At 49.7% G+C, this 19,874-nt stretch overlaps 1 protein-coding gene and 1 long non-coding RNA gene across 10 annotated transcripts in view; one reads left to right on the top strand and one right to left on the bottom strand.

The window, feature by feature from the left end:
• Positions 1 to 19,874, top strand: part of CYRIB (CYFIP related Rac1 interactor B) — a 148,948-nt gene that overhangs the window by 16,882 nt on the left and 112,192 nt on the right. Inside the window, exons 1-2 of one of the 9 annotated variants that reach the window (XM_058699068.1) lie at positions 12,135 to 12,221; positions 14,347 to 14,416. The exons of 7 other annotated variants lie outside the window; for them this stretch is intronic. In XM_058699068.1, the coding sequence (XP_058555051.1) occupies positions 12,150 to 12,221; positions 14,347 to 14,416 (142 nt within the window). In that variant the 5' untranslated portion in view covers positions 12,135 to 12,149. Of the gene's footprint in view, positions 1 to 10,354; positions 10,404 to 12,134; positions 12,222 to 14,346; positions 14,417 to 19,874 lie in introns of those variants that run through there. One more of the 9 variants, XM_058699070.1, reaches the window with a different exon arrangement.
• LOC131494637 (uncharacterized) lies at positions 2,196 to 6,811 on the bottom strand. Its single transcript, XR_009253511.1, has 3 exons — positions 6,366 to 6,811; positions 3,966 to 4,019; positions 2,196 to 2,249 (listed from the first exon to the last, which is right to left on the bottom strand). It is a non-coding gene; the product is annotated as an uncharacterized LOC131494637 (long non-coding RNA).

Here is a 19,874-nt window from a genome sequence, read left to right as displayed (position 1 = left end):
CGTTTTATAGAGAAGGTGACAGTTTGTACTGAGTTTTGAAGTTCCATGCTGGGAATAGCATTTCAGACAAAGGGAACAGCATATGCAAAAGCAAGCAGGCCAGCATTCAAGGAACTGCAAGGTGTGTGTGGCTGCATCAGCTCAGCTTTGGGGCAGTCCTGCAGCGCGTTTTGCTTGTCATCGTTTCTACTTAGAATGTTCCCGAATCCAGGTTTATTCGGAGTTGACTCAGGATAGATTCCCCTCTGGTATTAGAAGCAAGTCAATTTTCAGAGAGTGCTTCAGTGTTATCAGGGCCTCAGCTTGGTGAGAGCTGGTGTCAGTCCAAGGAGATTGGCTTCAGCTTCAAGCGCAGGAAGCCGCTGGTAAACTGAGACTCTGATAAAGGAGTTGGACCTGTAGAACGTAAAAGCCGGTGACAAAGATCGTCTTGTACAGAAAAGAGCCAAGGCTGCCATGGTGTCACGTTAAAGACCCATCTGGGAAAATGCTCCAAAGAGGGGGGAGGGGCAGAAGGGCAGTCTTTCTGTTTAGCGGCTCTGGGAATAATGTATATTCAAGATGGTTTTCTTTGAAAACATTTGCAAAGCCAGCGGAGCCCTCGGGAGAGTCAGATTAAAGCGGTGATGGGGAATTTCACCCGTGCTTAATCAGAGACATCAACTCTTTTCTGGGCCTCACTCTTACCCTCCCCACTGTTGTCTTTATTTGTGGAAACGTGTTCATTGGGGGTTCGTTGAGGCTGGTCCTGGGCATCACCCCTCATTTGCCCACTTTGATCTCTGGGAAGTCATCCCCTTCCCCGGGGGTTCCTTGGGGCTCCCAGGCTCCTTTCCATCTTGGCCACTTGTGTTCAAATTCAGGCCAGACTCTTCATCCATACTTGACAAGAGAGGTAATTCTCCACACCCCAGGTTCCTACCCGGACCGAGGAAGGACATGGTTTGAGGGCAGGTGTCACTTAGCCGGGGTCTGCTGCAGTGACCACGTGAGGAGCCAGACGCCTCGGGAGGTGAGACGACAGCGTACGTTCTGGAAGGGGACGACCTCAACGCCTGACACTTTATTTGGAACACAGGTTCCTCCACCGAAGGTTGTCTTCAACTAACCTGCATGTCCACGGCTTTTTAAATGCCATCTTGATGAGCTGTGTGACAGGAGTGGGGGACAGGGAGCCACCTTAGCTGCATGATCTACAAGGAACTTAGCGCACATCTCCCACCGGGGACCAATTAATTCTGCAGGAAGTTATGGTTTACATTTTCCCTGGGAACACAGGCACTGCGCACCATCCACGGCCCTTGGCCCTCCAAGATCCTCCCTGCAAGGTCTGCTTAATCACCGTCCTGCTTGAAAACTCACAGCATTTCCCCCTGATTTTATTAGCTAGTCTTTACCCGCATTTCATCTGCTTTCTGTTAACCACTTTTTTTTTGGGGGGGGGGTGTGTTTATAGACCTTGAGTAAACATAAATCCTTGGTTTTAATTAGGAAGCCAGCGATGGCCAGAAGAAGAGGCTCCTTCTCTGCATTTCTCTTGCATTGTGGATGTGGACAGGAGAACAGATGGAGCCAGGGTACCCTGATGGCTGATAGAATGACCTGGGGGTGAAGAATTGCATGGTCTCCCACCCCCTCAATAGACCGTGTGCCCTGATTCAGCTTAAGTTACATCTTGATGTTATCTGCAATGATCACTTGACATTACCCGTAATTCATTCATTCATTCATTCATTCACTCATTGATTCACCAGAGGGACATCACTTTTTGTAACACCGTTTCATAGTCAGACCCTAGTGATGTTGGCTTGTGTTCACTCTGCGTTTCTGCCCCTACAGTGGAGCATAGCGTGGGTGCTCAGTAAATATTTGTTTAATGAATACACGAGTGCCTGACATTCCGTCATTAGGAATCCTGTTTTTTTTTTTCTTTTAATCGCAGGCTCTGTCTCCTTGTATCTTAAAAAATGCCCAGAGGGAGGGTAGAGAATCCCAACAATAAATTGATCGCAGGAGGGCAGATGGAATTCTGTGGTTCTTGGAGAGAGGGAGAGCCAGAAGCTGGCCGGGGTGTCTAGTGGGTGTGGAGAGTGGGATTAGTGGCCCAGCATCCATGCTTTTGGAGACACACTGGTCTAGAAACCAAGTGTGTGTGTGTGTGTGTTGGGGGGGGGGGGGTGATGCCAGATTCTTACCTTACACACCTACGCATTCATTCTCCCCCATTGCGTGCCACGGTGGAGTAGGTCCTGTGGATACAGTGATGCGTGAGGTCTAAGAGTCCCTTTTTCCTCTAAGCCAGGGAGTTTCGATTGAAGGACAGTGATGATACAGGGAGCTGTGAGCTCATGATGGGGGAGGGGACATTGAACTCAGCCAGAGAGACCAAGGAGGGCTTCCTAGAGGAAGAGGGATCCAAAAGGGCAGGGGCTGTATTTTATTACTCTTCAGATTCCTAGCTCTAAGCAAAGTGCCTTGCACCTAACAGGTGTTCAGTGAATGATGAATGAATGAATGTATGAAAGGGTTTAGTAAACTGGAAAATGGGGTACAAATGGCAGGTGTTGGCATCCTGATTTGTGGAGGGTTGAGGAGGGGCACCTGAGATTAGCTTTATCTCCCATTTTCAGAGGACTGACTGTTGCCGAGAGCCGGGGTGTGCCCTGGGGCACCTAGGGTGTCTGCTTCTGCCTTCGTCGCAGTCGCCCCCATTCAGAGAAGCAGACTGCCCAGGGCTTGAAATTTTTAACCAACTCAGTAGCCAGCAGCCGTTCAGGTAGGATCCAGATTTGGGCACGCAGCCCTTGTCCTCTGGGTCGGTCCTAGGGGCTGGCAGCTGACTAAGCAGGTAGCTATGCGTGTGTGTGTGTGCGTGTGTGTGCGCGCGCGCGCGCGTGTGTGTGTGTGTGTGTGTGTGTAGATGTGGAGTAATGCCCAGCGAATGCTTAAAAAGGTCTGCAGCATATGTTCAGATCACCTCTAACCCTCCGTCCAGCTGCCGTCCCCAGAGTGCAAGTGACTTTTCCTCTAGTTGACTGGACTTATGGAAGTCAGGGACGGCAGCGGATTTATCTTTGTAACCCAGATACCCAGCGTAGGACGTGATACATCTGGGTCTTGGGACAGTTTGCAGAATGCGTGCATGCATGCACACATGAACACATGAATGAATGAACTTCAGGTAATGACAATGGAGTCACCCAGAATGTATCTGCAGCCTAATGTCTTTATGGGGTAGAGGGAGAGGGATGTTTTTCTGGAAGTGACCTTTTGCTACTACTTTAGATGTTTTGCAATAGCAGATACTTGAAATTCTGCTTGACACTTGCTCTCTGTGGTGAGAGATGAAGAAACCCTTCCTTTGTTCACACTTGGCTCTGGTGCTGTGTAGACACAGGCAGGGGCCTGTCCCTCACATCTGCCACCCTGGGAGTTTCTGAGTCCACTCTGGGGGACCAGTAATAGAAAGGGCTCATAGACCTACAGTTAATTTCTACAGTCTTGGTGAATTGGTAGGTCTCATGGACACTTTCTATATTTTGGGGTGCTCAGCATCCTGCCCACCTTCCTGTTTGGGGGAATATCCAGTATGTAGGTCTTGGAAGGGGATGGAGCTCTGGCTCTCAGTAGGGAGGTGGAGGCAGACCAGACATTCTTTCTTCCCGCCTCCACTCAGCCACTTGGCATTGGTTCTGGCTGAGTTCCGCAATGAAAGCGGGGGTAGTGAGCAGCTCTTCCGAACTGGAGTCCAGTTGAGAATGGCAGGTGTCCTAAGCAGATGTCCTGTGGTGTGGCCTGGCTCATATTTCCACTCTGCCCAGTCCCCTTTGGTCCTTAATCCCAGCCTGGTTCTCCAGCCTGCCTGTTGCTCCTGGGGCTTTCTGTTACTTTCTCATCAAATTCCTTTTCTCCATAAAATAGTCGTAGCTGACTCCTGTTGTCTGTAATCAATAACCCAGACTGACCTGCATGGTTGAGGCCACAGTGAGGCACTCGTCGCTGATGGGCACCTTGGTAACCTGGTGAGAGAAGTGAGGTTGCTTTGGATGCTCCCCTGTCTCCTCCTTCCTCCCTTCTGTGATATAGACACCACCTAGCTCATTTACATTTCTTTTTTTTTTTTTTAACGTTTTATTTATTTTTGAGAGACAGAGCGTGAGCCGGGGAGGGGCAGAGAGAGAGAGGGAGACACAGAGTCGGAAGCAGGCTCCAGGCTCTGAGCTGTCAGCACAGAGCCTGACGTGGGGCTCCAACTGGTTTACCACAAGATCGTGACCTGAGCTGAAGTCGGAAGCCCAACCGACTGAGCCACCCAGGTGCCCCTCATTCACATTTCTTGAAGACTCAGTCTCTTGCAGTTCAGGTCAGTGAAATGGGGCACCTACTGTGTGTCATGTTGTGTTGTCCAAAAGCACAGGGATACAGAGATAGTCTGTAATCCTGGATAGTAAGAGGTTTACAGTCCAGAGGTGGGGAGATGGGCGTATCGTTGGATAATTCCGCTCAGCAAGGTGGCAGTATAGAGCCAGGCAACGGTGCTGTGTTTGTGTAGGCGACTCCTCATCCCAATGAGGGACCCACAAGGAAGAGGTGGGGTGAGGAGGATGCAGGGAGTTAGCGAGACTGCCCAGATAGATAGGAATTTTGCAAAAGGGCTCAGCGTAACCAAACCCAGAGAGGTGACTGGTATTACAGCGGGGGGGGAGGCAGAGGATGGTCGGTGGTCAGTCTGGAAGGGAAGGCAGAAGTCTAAATATGGGTATGCCAGGGGCCAGCAGACATTTTCTGTAAAGAACCAGATGGTAGGGGAGGGTAGGTGATGGGCATTGACGAGGGCATCTTTTGGGATGAGCACTGGGTGTTGTATGGAAACTAATTTGACAATAAATTTCATATAAAAAAAAAAAGAACCAGATGGTACATTTTTAGGCATTGTGGGCCATATGGTCACAAGCGATCTACTCTGCCATGGTAGCACCTGAGCAGCCATAGACAATCTATAAATGAGTGGGTATGGCTGTATTCCAATAAAACTTTATTGACAGAAACAGATGGTTGACCTCCTTTGGCCCATGAGCTGTAGTTTGCTGACCTCTGTTATACCCCATACTAAGGAGTTTGTACTTTATGTTGAGATTATGGAGAACAGATGTGCTTGTGGTTGCTGGTAACAAGAAACTCAACTCAGGGTGGCTCAGCGAGGAAAGGAAATTAATGAACACGTGTCACTGAAACATCCAAGTAGGTAAGCTTTAGGTGGCATTTGTTCTGGGCCCTGGCTCATTTCTCTGTTCTCTCAGCTCTGCCCTCCCCTATGAACTTCATCCTCAGGCTGCCTCCCTCCTGGTGGTAATGTAGGTTCAGCAGTTCCAGCCTTCACATCTACTTCTCTTCTCCAAATCTTACTGGACGACTTTAGGTCACGTGCACACCCTGGAGCCAATCCCGTGGTCAGGAGGATGCTGTGTGCTGATAGGCTAAGGGTCCAGACAAGGGCCGCCCCTAAGGGAGGCGTGGCCAGCCCTGCCCAAGCCACAGGGCTGCAGCCTAGTGGTGGACAAGGGTGGGTTGTGTCCACTCATGAGAGTATCGTAAGTAGACAAGTGATGTAGCCAGACACATGATTTCTAGAAAAATCTCTCTGGTGACATGGTGGGAAGGAGCCAGGCTAGAGGCAGGACACTGTTAGGAGGTTGTTTCTGAGCCTGTTTCAGAAGCAGGGCAGTGGTGCTGGACAGTGGAGGGAGAGAATGGGATTGTTAGAGCTTGTATCTAATTTAACATGCGATGGAGGGGGAGGGAGTGAGAAAGACAAAGTTACCAAGAAACATCGTCTCTAGCTTGGCGACTAGGAGAACTAGATGGGGAGCCTGGGTGTAAGGGAAGACGTGGCGTTCTGTGACGAACAAGGTGAACTGGCAGGTGGAACTTTTACCCCAGGTCACCCACCCTGGCTTTACTTCCATGCCCACCCGCCGTAGACCCCATCTTTGATTTTTAGAATTTAGGGACAGCCAGGAAAAGCTGTTACCACAGAGGAAAGGTCATTCTTCCCCCTTAACCTCTCTCCTTTTCTGCCCTGGCTGCCAGGGTGCTCAGAGCCAAATTTATGCTTGATCACCAGCAGCCGTAAAGGGCCCTTGGGTTCAGTCTGTTTGTTTGTCTCCGCTGTCATTTTCTTTGTCTGTTTATTATCTTCATCTATCCTTTTTTTGCTGCAGGTTATCCCCAATCTCTTTCGGAAGGAGGCAGGGTATAAACAAATAAATGACAAAGAAAGGAGGAAATAAGGACACTGTGTTGATCCAGGGGCTGAATTTCTACCCCCTTTCTTAAATATTTGGACTGAATTAAATTCTTCGCACCTGTGCCAGGCTGGCTGCTCTTGGACAGTGGAGATTTTAGGTTCCTGGAGGAAGGGGCCTGTGTCTCCTTCACTTCAGTGCCTCCAGTATTTATCACAGTGCCTGGTACATACTAGGTGCTCCCTAACGGTCTGGAAAAATGAAGTGAATTGATGGCCAAGTCATGTGTTAGCTTCCTGAGTGCTGTTCGGGGGTGGCCGGGAGGATTGTTTCTCACTCTTTGACAAGTCGGCATGATGCTGGGGAGGATATTTTAACCTCTTCCAATTCATTTTTCATACTGTTCCAGATCTTTTGAAAAATGTAGATCAGACCATGCCGTCCCTCTGCTAAAAACCCTCAGTGGCTTTCTGTTGTCATTTAAAAACTGAACAAAACCCAAGGTCCTGGGGATCCAGCCCCTGCCTCCTGAGTTCCCTGTTGGCTCTGCCTTTCCTTGCCTGTTGTCGCTGCCCCCCGCCCCACCCCCCCGCCCCAGCTTCTTTACGTTCCCTGGAGAACTGGGCTGTTCCTGCCCTTGGTGCATGCTGTTCCCTCTGCCTGATCACTGTGTCCCTGGGTCTCTGCAGATCGACTTCCCTACATAGATCTTCCCTTTCACCTCAGCACCCTGTTCCTTCCCGTCAAAGCTCTCCTCTCCATTTGGATATGGTGTGTGTGGCTTGTGGGCCTGGGTGTTGGGTCTCCCCACCCCCAAAAGGCAGAGACTCCTTCTGTCTGTTTGTTTACCTTGGCTCCCCAGAGTCTTGCCCCACAGCTGGCACTTGGTAAGTACTTGTTCAGTAAATGCTTGTCCAGTGAAAGTGGGCTGACCGTTCCTCCATTCACCCAGTATTTACTGAGCACATCCTAGGTGCCAGGCAGGCACTGTGCTACATTAGACTTGGGGATACAGTGGAGAACAAAAGAGACATAATGTCTGTCTTTCTAGAATTTTCATTTTGGCTCTCCAGCCTGTTCTGCCTTTAAACGACGTCTTGCTTTTTATCTAAATTCCTTCATTCATATATATGTACTTGTATGCACGTACGTACATACATAGATATAAGTGTATTTATGAAACAATCATTTACCGAACGCCTATGTTCTCTATATGAAATGTGCTTTTATGCATATAAACCTGTCTGCATATGTAAAATGTGCATATAAATGTTTGTACGTGTATATGAAAAAAGCCTTTTCCAAACACTGTATACCAGAAATAAAAACACATTTATGTATACAAAGCACGCATATACAGTGTATACGTTTACATGGTTCCCGGTGTTTACTGGGTACCCGTTCTGTGCCCACATTGTGCTGGGCACTAGGGGAGCACACTCCAGTAGAAGAGACGGGGAGGAAGGCACCGTTTCCATCTGTTGGGAAGGCTCTAAAGCTGATGGGGACAAGGCAGAGAGGTGGCCCTGGGCAGGGTGTTTATAAGACGGGAGTGGGGAGGGGCATCAAGCCTGCAGGTCCTGGGTTCTGGACGCCACCTGTAACCAGAGCAGAGTCGGGTCCTGCTTGTTCCTTCCCATTCCCTTGATGAGGACGGTCTGGCGTGGTGCCTGCTGAGGGAACCGTTCTGGTGGCTCCTTACATACTGACTTAGGTGCTTGCCAGAATCAGAGATCGTCTGGGGACTAACTTAATTTGGGTTCTTTTAAGATAATCAGTGAGGTGGAAATTTCAGAACACCCAGAGGCTTAGATCTCATGCAGACATCTCTTTTTTCCTTAGTCTTGACTGTGGGGTTGGGGGGAGGGGGAGGGTCAAGTCAGGTGAAAATTAGAGGCATTGCTCCCCTCCCTCACATACCCTCCGTCATCTAGAACTTGACCATTTGTCCAGGTCTTCTTCTCAGGACTTAGCATTCTCTTCCCCTCTTCCCTCCTAGGTTTTGAAGACAAAATGAGGGCCGTTTCAGTTCCTTTATGCCCCATGTGGTCCCCTAGGACAGGGCTCCCGAGGGCTTCTTTAGTGGTGGGGGTTCTAGATCACCTGCATGAGCCCTACCTGCTGGCCACGTCCTGCACTGGCTATTATTGAGGCACATGGTAGACAGAATAATGGTCCCCCAGTGACACCCCATCCTAATCCCCAGAGACTGTGAATACCATGCCTTCCATGGCAACAGGGACCTGCAGATGTGACTAAGTTCAAGTTCCTGAGATGGGAAAATCAGCCTGGGTTATCTGGTGGGCCTCATAAGAGGGAGGGTCAGAGTCGGGGAAGTAGGTGAATGAATGAGAGAAATGGGGTCAGAATCTGAGATACAAGGAAGCCACCCTACTGGCTTTGAGGGTGGGGGAGGGGCACAGGCCAGGGGACACAGCAGCCACCAGAAACCGGAGAACACATTCTCCCCCAGAGTCTCCGGAGGGAGAGTATTGATTTCATTCACCTTGATTCAAACCCAGTAAAACCCTGTCTGGGTTTCTGACCTCCAGAATTAAAAGATAATAAATTTGTGTTGTTTTAAGCTGCTACATTTGTGGTCATTGCAACAGCAGCAGTGGGAAACTAATACAAGGTGTATTTTATTTACTATAAAATCTACCCATTACAGTTACAGTTCAGTGGTTTTTAGTCCCTTTACCCCTGGTGCAACCATGACCATAATGCAGTTCTAGGATATTTTCATTACCCCAATAAGATCTTTTATACGCATTTACAGTTACTCCCTGTCCCCAGCCCCAGGTAAACCACTAATCTGCTTTTGTCCCTCTAAATTTGTCTCTAAACTTTCCTCTCGGGCATTTCATGTAAGTGGAATCATATAGTATGTGGTTTCTGTGTCTGGCTTTTGTACTGATTCTAATGTTCTTAAGGTTCACGTGCAATGTCAAGGGCGTGAGTACTTTGCTCCTTTTTACTGTGGGATAATGATCCATTGTACAGACACATCGCGTCGTCTCTACTCCACGGTGGGTAGACATTTGGGTTGTTTTCGGTTTAGGACTCTGACAGATAACGCTGCTACAAACATTCCTGTGCGAGTCTCTGTGTAGGCATGGGTTTTAGTTTCTCCTGGGCAGATACATAGGAATGAAATTTGCTGGGTTGTGTAGAGTTTTATGTTAACTTTTTGAGGACCTGCTGAACTATTTTCCGAAGTGGTTACACTAACGTTTTTAATTCCCACCAGCACTTTATGAGGGCTCCCTCTACCTGGCTTTTCATTCGCAAAGGCTGGTGGGTAGCAAAGGGGCTAAGCAGATGCATGCATGCACATGTGTGCTCGTGTGTATGCACCTACAGCACGTTTTAAAGAGACTGTTTCCACTACCTGTAACTGGCTGTAGCAGGAGTTAAAGAGAATAAAAAGTGTTCTCTTTTCTGGGCTTTGAAGAAAGAAGTTCCAGCAGCTTCCCTGGACCCCTTTTCTTCCTTGCCCCAGTATAAACCTCTGTAAATAGTCTGTTGGGGTTCTCAATCTGTGATCTTTGATCCTTCCTACATTCTCTTATCATCAGATTTCTTTTGAGCCGTTGCCAGAATTTGCGGCTAGGGCCTTGGGTGAGACCTGATTTTGGTACTTTTACTATAAGCAGAGAGACAGAAGTTCACGCCATGAGTGGAAGGCTTCGGTCCCCGTGCTTTTCTTCTTCACCCCAGCAGGTCTGCCACAGCATTAGAAGCCCCCTCCCGCCCCCCCCCCCCCCCCCCCCAGGTCGAGCTTCTGCTTGTAAGTTCTGCTTTTCCCCCTCGTCTGAGCAAGTCTAGACTCCTCACTGGGTGCGGCTGGGGGGTGGGGAGCAGACGCAGAGGTTCAGCCTATAGATAGACTGCTTAGAAGGGGTGTGGTGGAGAGGGCCCCTGGCCCTGCTGTGGGGTGCGTGATGCAGGGCGAGATCCAGACATAAAGTGTGGTTAGGGAGACCCCTGTCTGTTCCTCACTGACAACGGTAAACAGAACACAAGCTTAATTTTGGACAGAGAGCGTTAAAGGAATCCTGTAAGTATTACATAGTCTATTTATTGCTGTGTGTGGAAAAGGACCATATAGACTTTGGTGACTGATGTTAACTTCCATTGGATCCCATGAGGAAAAAAGTAAGTAATTTTACAGTGATGTTAGAGGTTTTCAGTCTGAGGAGAAACCCTGCCATGGGCTTCTAGACCCATTTGTAGGTGACTGGGTTATTGTGCTGGACCCTGCTGGCCAAGGGGTGGTCGGCCCCCAGGCAGGTGATGCTGCACCCAAGGGGTGGGGTGTGGATGGGATGGTGTCAGCTGGCCTGAGCAGTTGAGGGGTTGATGGGTGGCAGGAGGGGAAAGATTCAGAGAATCTAGGGCGATGGCCTCGGTCAGCAGATTGGCTGAGGCCTAAAGCAGAGCTCAAGAGGGACTCAGCCCCTGTTCAGTGGAGGTATTACCGCCATTTTTGAAAATGAAGAAACAGGCTCAGAGAGGCTAAGTATCTTATCCAAGGCCATACAGTGAGTGAAAGGAACAGCCAGAAATCCAACTTCCAGGCTGTTCCTGAAATCACCTTTACCTTGCAAGATGCTTTTTCTTTTAATTCTTTTTTTTTTTTTTTTTACATTTATTTATTTTTGATAGAGAGAGACAGAGCACAAGCAGGGGAGGGGCAGAGAGAGGAGACACAGAATCCGAAGCAGGCTCCAGACTCCCAGCTGTCAGCACAGAGCCTGACGCGGGGCTTGAACTCACAAACCGCGAGATTATGACCTGAGCTGAAGTCGGACGCTCAACCGACTGAGCCACCCAGGCACCCCAACAAGATGCTTTTTCTTTAGAGATTAACGAGATAGATGCAACACAACACTTTGCCGTGAACGAACATCCTCATGACGACTTGCTGGGTCCAGGAGAGGGTAGACATTTTCACAAAGACATTTCACCACCTAGGTCTCCACATTAGGAAGTGGAGACTGCCTGTCATTGCACAACCAGCCCCTGTGACTGTCTGTGTCGCCACTGTTACGGGTGGTAGAGAGGGTGAGAAAGCCACACTAAGTCTAAGGCTGCCAGTAACCACAGGAGCCCCGTTTTTCAGATGAGATGTCGTGCAAAGAGCAGAAAATACATATAGAGTTTCCCTGTGGCTTACATAGTTTTAAGTGAGGGTGTGTTAAGTAGCATTGTAATGAAGTAAAATGGAGGTGAAGTTATTTATAACTTTGTGGGGGGGGAAGCAGAGAACCCAGTGTTTGCCCTGGCTCCTGTGCCTCTCGGCGGGGTGACCCCAGGTGTCAGTTCACTTCTTGGAATTTCAGTTTCCACTTCTGTAAAATGGGAAGGTTGCCCCAGAAGATCTCTAAAACCCATTTTGGCATTAACTCTGCACACTGTGGGGATAAATACTGTCAGTTTACGTTTAGTCCAGAGAAGTTTTATGCGTGGATATTTTTCCCTATGGCCTTGGATGAAATTTACACAGCTGGCCGGTTTCAGTGGGAAACGACCCCCCTTAATTTACATAACAAAGGCTTATGTATCCCAGACATCTTCGTCTTGGTGGGTGTTAGAAAGCTTTGGAGAGGGTTTTGATAACTTTTGAAGGGTAGAGGCTGTGTTTATGAGGTTCTATCAGCACTAACTCCCTCTGCATGAGAAGGGGGGCTTTGACCTCAGTGGAGGGGCTGCAGGTTACAGAACATGAGGGGAGGGCCTGGGTGGCTCTCCCCTGCTCGTACTCTCTCTTTCTCTTAAAATAAGTAAATAAGTTTAATTTTTTTTTTTTTTTAAAGTACATGAAGGACGTAAGCTCTTGTCCTCAAAGAGCTTTTGACGTCGATTGGAATTGGAATTGTAAAAACACCTACCTTGTGGAACATGACTTATGAAGCAGACTGTGCAGATGCCCGTGGAGGAACAGGGGAGCTGTCTTCAGGGCCCAGGGGCCTTGTAAGTGGTGTGAAAGGAATCTACATCACAATCCGTAGGCACTGCGAGGGGCCTGTGAAGGATTTGCACATTAGAACAGGCAGTGTGGGAGGTGCGGACAAGAGCCTGGGGTCTGGGGTCCACAGTGAGAGAGGGATGCTCTGTGTGCCCCATGCAGAAGGCCGAGGGTCCGGAGCCAGTTTCCCTGGAGGCCCTCAACGAGCCACTGCGTCAGGCCTGAAAGGGCAGCCGGGGCAGGAAGCAGGGCCTGGCAACGACTGACCAGCAGGTCTCGTAAGCCCACCGAGGATGTTGTGCATCAGGTGCTTTAGGCTGCAAGTGACAGAAACCCAACTCAGGCCAGCTTAGGTTTAAAAAGGATAATTTCTTGTGTCAAGTAGCTAAACAGGCCTGGCTGATCCAGGGGCCGGGTTTTGTCTGTCTCTTGGCCCTCCGCCCCTTCTTCCTTGTTTCTTAGGCAGACCCTCTTTTCCAGACAGCAGGAGCCAGCCGGCGGCAGTGTGGGCCCAGGCTTATGTCTTCTCATGTTGACCACCCCACGGGGGAAACCAGGCATCCTTCTCGCAGCGTCTGCAGCCCGAGTGGTAGAGAAACCTCTTATTAGCCACTCAGGGTCACATGCCCATTCTTGAACCTCAGGAGGACTCCCATGGCTAGTTAGGGTCACCTGCCTGTTCTGGAGCCACCCATGGGTTCTAGAAGATTCTGTGCTTTGACCACTCTCCCCTAGCTAACATACTGGCCCCAGGAACGTGTGGAGGGGAGGGCTGGGGATGCCCCATTGGAAAAGTGGGTGCTATTACCAGAAGGGGTGTGGAAGCCGGGCAGGCAACACATCAGCTGTGCATTGCCGGGGGGCTCAGCATCCACTTTGCTTTTTGCCTGGTTAGGGAGGCTTCTGGTGAAGTGACGACCTGAACTTGGATGGAATGAGTGGCCTAGAGGGAGGGAGGTGCGGTGGTTCCGTGGCCTGTCCTCAGTGCCACTACCATTGCCACATGAACCAGTCTCCTCCTCCCTGTCTCTCTCTTCTTCTGGCAAACATTAAGGCCTTGTCCCTCCTCTAATCACCCCCAAATTTTGTGTGCATTCTTCATGCCCCTCACCTGTGCCCAGGGGTGATGGTCAGAATGTTTAACCCCCCCCAGGGTAATTTCTGGAAGCCTGTTTTTAATCCTTTCCTTGCTGGATCCTGGGGGGGGGGGGTGTCTGGGAGCGCTGAGGGGCATAGAGGCACTGAGGGTAGGGCTCTGGGCAGCAACCAGTCCCCACCCCGTTCCAGATATTTCTTATTTTATGGGCTGATACAGCCATGCTGGGGTGGAGCAGGGGTGCACTTCCTGCTTGTGTGACAGCTTCTGGGGAGGGGCTGGAGTAGTGTGGTCCTTGCTTCCATCCCCTCCCCCAACCCCTGCCCACGTTCATACCCTGAGGTGAATTTCAGTGAGCCTTTCTCGGAGCGAATATGCCATTGATTCTTGTGGAGGTCGATTGAGAAAAGCAGGGGTGATTGCATTGGAGATGGCAGCTTTCCCCCACTCACCCCGGGCTCTTGGCTGGCGCTGTGTGGTTGCTCAAGATCGACTGCCCTTTCTCCGAGGTTCTCCCAGGCCACCTCTGCCCACACTACTCTCTTTGCATCTTTTTTTTTTTTTTCTTCTTCTTCCTGTAGACAGTTCAGGTTTATAGGCCTTGGAGAGTGCAAATATTTGATTTTAATTAAGGAAGTCTGGAATGAGGAATAGAAAAAAAGCTACTTCTCACTTATTTCTGGGGGCTCTGGCAGGGCGGGGTGGGGATGGGTCTGGTGCCTTCAGACACCTCAACAGCCATCTGGTCCTCCAGGGGGGTCCAGGCACCCAAGAGGAGGGATCAGGAGAGGAGCCGTGAGGTGGGCCAGCTGGCCCAGGGTGGCCCCAGGGGAAGAGACGGGGGTAAATAGGGCAGGAGGCTGCACACTCTGGAAGCTCTTGTGGGCCAGAATCTGGAGCACAGAGCAGGTGATGAACAATGTTAGTGCTTCCTGCTGGCTGACCCAAGGTGCCCATCTGGTGTCTTTGATTGATCTCAGCTAATAATCCTCACCACAATCTTGAGTGATAAAATTATCATTCCCATTTTATAGTTGAGGAACCTGAGCCCAGAGAGGTTAAGAAATCCATCTAAGATCACCCAGCTGCCAAGTGGCAACCCAGGTGAGTCAAGACTTCAAAGCTGTGCCCAAACTGCCCCTCCACCGTATAGTGCCCAAAGGGTGTTCTTAGAAGAGCCCCCAGACTGTTTTGAGGATAGGTGGGGTCCTAGAACTGAAAGCCCTAGAATATTGAGAATTTATCCGGACTGGCAGCCTGCATATTGACCAAGAAAGGGAGAAAAGAAAAAGGTGTATGTGTTGTGTGTGTGTGTGTGGAGTGAGGGTGGGGGAAGCAGTGGGGCAGCAGCCTGGGGTATCAGGAAGAGGAAGAACCCAAGAGCCCAGAGTTCCTGTCCCAGCCCTGCCCCCAGTGTCATGGGGCCTTGGGTGAGTCATACCATCTCTAAGAGCTGGTTTCCTTTTCAGTGAAATGAGGGTAAGAACCACAATAATAGCATTTATTGTGGGCTTCCTCAGTGCCAGGACCAGCCCTGAGACACAGGACCAGCGTGGACCTCAGCATCTGCCCTGGGGTGCTCAGGGGTTAGTGGGCAAGAAGCACACCCTCCACCCCACCAGTGCTGCACATGAGACATTAGACAGGTTCGTCCTTGGACCGGTGGGTCCTGGGGAACCAGAAGGTGCTCTTCAAGTTGGGATGTGAGGGAGGGGGGCAGCTTGAAGGGCCCTGCAGCCTTCTCAGTGCTGCCCCCGCAGCAAGGGGAAGGAACCATTAAGAAAGGGACTTCTTGGAGGGCCTGGCTGGCTCAGTTGGAGAAGCTTGTAACTCTAGATCTTGGGGTCGTGAGTTTGAGCCCCACACTGGGTGTTAAAAAAGGTGGGGAGGACTTTTTCCTGCAGCCTTAGGTAGTATTTCTTTCTGTGGGTAATCCTTCTCTTCTTGGCTGCATATAAGAATCCCCTTCTCAGGGGCACCTGGGTGACTCAGTTGGGCATCCGACTCTTGACTTCGGCCCAGGTCATGGAGATCTCGCGGTTCTCAACAGTGCAGAGCCTGCTTGGGATTCTCACTCTCCCTTCCTCTCTCTGTCCCACCCCCCTGAAAACAACAACAACAACAACAACAACAACAACAACAACAACAACAAAACTTTAGAAAAAGAATCCCCTTCCCAAGCATTCAGATGAAGAATACTGAGTCCCCAGCTGCGCAGCAATCACCTGAGAGCTTTTTGCAAACACCAGTTCCCAGTCCTGGGGAACACTTGGTTTTTGAAAAGCTTTCAGGGTGATGCTGATTTGCAGCTTGCTCCTGGGGGGGTACATACCGCCCATTCCTGCCGCTTGGGGATGGATTCCTTAGGGCCTGGGGAGGGGGGCAGGCTCCAGAGAGCACCTGCTGCCCTGGGGTGGGGGTGGGGGGCTCCTTGCTGGCAGCCTACGGGAGGGAACAGGTGCGTAGGGGGCTGTGTGCTGTGAAGGATGTGCTCCAGGGTGGTCCCCCCCAGCACGCTCTGCTCCACCTGCCCCATGTCCCTGGTTCCTCTGCACTGCCTCCTCCCTTCTCTGTGACCAGCCTGGATCCCTGCTCCTGGCTCTGTGTAGGGCCACGCTCAGGTGAGCTGGCTCAGTGTCTCCTAGATACCCAGTGCCCGCTGCCCCAGGGCGCCTTCTGATGGGGCTCAGTGACAGCCCTCGACAGGCCTGGGACAGAAATCAAGTCCTGGCGAGCCCAGTGGGACAGCTGTGGCAGTTTAGAATCTGAATTTAAACCTGATGCGTATTTTGAAGATCTGGTTGAAATGATTCCCATTCATGCGCTTTTGGGGTTCAGAGTCAAAAAAATTTTTTTTTAGCATTTTGACATAGATTTGGTTTACTTGCTTCTAAAGAAATCCTATTTCTTGAAGTTCAGCGGGCCAGCCACTTCCTGAACATTGTCCCCCAGTAAATTTGGAAGGATTACAGATGAAGAAATGTGTTTCCCCAAGAAGGTGTGACACATTTGTAAATGAGGGAGTTGGTCCAGGATTTGGACCAAGGTCTGTCTGACTTCAAAGCTCATTCGTCTGCACAGCAGTGGACCCTGGTTCTGCGTATGTAACACTGGAGCTGAGCTGCCCAGTGCAGTAGCCACTAGCCACACGGGGTGATTTAAGTTTAAAGTAATTAAAATTAATTAAAATGTAAAAACTCAGCTTCTCAGTTCACCGAGCCAGAAGGCAGGTGCCAAGTAACGACGTGTGGCTGGTGCTGCCTTACTGGACGTCGCGGATGTTGCCGAAAGTTCTGTTGGACAGTGGTGGGCTACCGGGACCAGCTGGCACAGATAGGGCTCCGGGCCCAGTCTGGATGTCTGAGCACAGTTAGCGGAAGGAGCAGTGAGCAGGCTGTCTGACCTCACTGGTATCCCCTGCTAGAGTGACCAGCCATCCTGCTTTGCTTGGAACTGAGGGGTTTCCTGGGACTTTGGACTTTCCTTGCTAAAGCTGGGAATTTCCCTGATAAACGGGGATGCCTTGGTCACTCACTTCACGACCCAGTTTGCATGTACGTGTCACTGCTATGCCCGGGTCCAGGACATAAAGAATTTAACAAAGAGTCACTCAGAGCTCCGAAGTGAGCTAGCTGAGTAAGTGATGGCATCATTCAGGTATAGTGAGAACAGTGCTCTGGGAAAGGGAGCATCGGGGTAAGGTGTGCCCAGCAGGGGCCCCTGTCTACACTGAAGGCTCTCTGAATGGGGACTGAGAGTGGACATCTGGGAAGCAGGTCACCAGGTGAAGGAGTCTGGAAATGGGAGGAAGCTAAGTGATCGTCCCTGGGTAGGGAGTAGTGGGAATACTTGGGAGCCAGTTGTGACTCTATAGAATCAGGGAGTTAGACCAGAAGTAATATTCTGCACCTCAGGGCTCCTGGGTGGCTCAGTCGGTTAAGCAAGCATCTGACTTCGGCTCAGGTCATGATCTCACGGTTCGTGGGTTCGAGCCCTGCATCAGGCTCTGTGCTGACAGAGCCTTCTCTCTCTAGGAGAGAAGGGAGGAAAGGGAGACGGTAATTAGGAGACACCGTTGCTGACTGTCCCAGGCCTGGAGCCTGGAGGAAGGTGTGCCCATGTGGCATCTCATAGTCCTTCAAGAAGGAGAGTTACAACCTCCGTGAAAACAGTGTGCTTTATTCCTCCAAATGTTAGTATGGCAAAATATTTGAAGTTAAGCTTGGCTACTTTTGGGGGGGGAGTTTTTGTAAACTTGGGGTGGACCCTAGAATCAGTTATGTTATCTCAAAAGAACCCCAAATATGCGTGGGATTCGTATCTCTGGGCACGCACTGCAAGTCAGGAGGATTTTGTATGTTCCCTGTGTTAGGACTGTAGAAAGTTGATATATATTTAACTATGCTTACGTGCATGTGGATGCATGCAGAACCTTCGTGTATAATCCTTAATATTTGAAGCACATTCTTGGGGATTAGGCATATGTCTGGTTTTGCAAATAAAAGCAATGCTGCTGAAGATCGTGGGTCCTGTTGTCGGGTAAGATTGCCATAGCTAGTTAGCGATAGTTGTGATTAGGAAATTAAAAACACCTGAGACTATGTTTCAAGGGACATCTCTGCCCATATATTAGCTGCTTTTCTGGACTGCGTACTTGGCAAATTAATAATAATAATAATAATGATGATGATGATGATGATGATAATGATAATATGTAGTGACAGAGTCATGGAGAACCTGGGTAATAGAAAAGATTGTATTCTGAATAGATCCAGGAACACTTTAGAAACTCCAGCATAGGGGAGGGCTCTGGAATTGTCCTGGGGAGATGGCACCCGCCATGGCATGAATCTGGGAGTGTGTCCTCTAGGGATCCTCTGTAGCTCCATTACAGTGGGGGTTCCAGACATGGCAGTTTTTCCAACCACAAAAATGAATCAGCCAGGACAAATTGGAATCACTTGCATGAGGCCTTCACAGGACCCTCTCACACTAGTAATTCAGTGCTTGGCCAACCAGAGGGTTAAATGAAAACGTGAGTTACACCAGTTTTAATATTCAGGTACTATCCGTGTCTAGCTATCTAAAGTACTGTATACACTTGATCATACAGAAACTAAAATTAGTTCTTCTAGTGACACAAGGTGCCGACCGTCAAGGTGCTTATGATCTCATTGAAAGAGCCAAATGTTGGGAGCTAATGCAAATGGCGGAGAAGGAAATGTCAAGTTCAGGAGATAGAGTTGAGGGAACGATGGACGTGAACTGCAGTTCTTCCCTTAACGTTGTTGTCCCCAACTATCACCTCCCCATTTCTGCTTCTCGTTCAGGCTAGGTGTCTGGGGCTGCCTCTGTGACCCTGTCCTTTGTGTTTCTTCGTCACCCCGTGGCTGCTCTGTCAGAGCCCTGGTGTTGCAGGAGCCAGTCCTCGTGCTCCCCTGAGCATGAGGTCTTTCGAGAGGGCCTCTCTGTCATCTTCTCCATCTCTCTTGCCCGTTTGACTCTTCCTGGCCGGTGACGGTCATCCTTAGGTTCTTTTTTTTTTTTTTTTTTTTTTTTTTTTTAAGTTTATTTATTTTGAGAGAGAGAGGGCTGAGGGAGCAGAGAGAGAGGGAGAGAAAGAGAGAATCACAAGTAGGCTCTGCACCATCACCGTGGAGCCCGATGCGGGGCTTGAACTCCCAAACCGTGGGATCATGACCTGAGCCAAAGTCGGACGCTTAACCGACTGAGCCCCCCAGGCGCCCCCAGTCGGCACTGTATTCTTACTGAGCAACCAAGCTGTTACTAGCCAAAGGCCCTTGTGTGATCACGTTTGACCTTGTCTTAGGGCTGCAGTAACAAAATACCACACACACTGGGTGGCTTATAGACTACGGGTTTTTCTCATTGGCTGGAGGCTGGAAGCTGGTGATTAGGGCACCACCATGGTCAGCTGAGTGCCCTCTTCTGGGTCACAAGATTTCTCCCTGTGTCCTCATACGGTGGTAGTGGTGAAGGAGCTCGCAAGGTCCCCTTTTATAAGGCTACTAGCCCCATCCATGAGGGCTCCCTTCTCATGACCTGAGCTCTTCCCAAAGGCGCCACCTCCTAATACTGCCACATTGGGTGTTGGGATTCCAGTGTGTGAATTTTAGGGGAACACAACCTTTTAGACCATAGCACTTGTTAGTGACATATAATATACACATAAAGAAGTGCACATCATGATTATTTTTGTACGTGGTTTTTTGTTAATTTTTTTTTAATGTTTATTTGTTTTTGAGAGACAGAGAGAAACAAAGCATAAGCAGGTGAGGACAGAGAGAGAGAGGGAGACACAGAATCCGAATCAGGCTTCAGGCTCAGAGCTGTCAGCACAGAGCCCGATGTGGGTCAGATCATGACTGAGCCACCCAGGTGCCCCTGTATATGTTTTTTTTCTTTTTTTTTTTTTTTTATGTACGTGTCTTTATTATTTTTGTACGTCATTATTTTTGAGTCCAGCTGATTTAAAACCTGACAGAGTAGATGTTTGGACATGGAAGGCATAGGGATGCAGGGTGTAGCTTGCTCAGGTACA

The sequence above is a fragment of the Neofelis nebulosa genome, chromosome 14 (assembly GCF_028018385.1).
Source record: "Neofelis nebulosa isolate mNeoNeb1 chromosome 14, mNeoNeb1.pri, whole genome shotgun sequence".
In the NCBI taxonomy this organism is placed as follows: Eukaryota; Metazoa; Chordata; class Mammalia; order Carnivora; family Felidae; genus Neofelis; species Neofelis nebulosa.
This window is presented reverse-complemented; position numbering and strand designations above follow the sequence as displayed.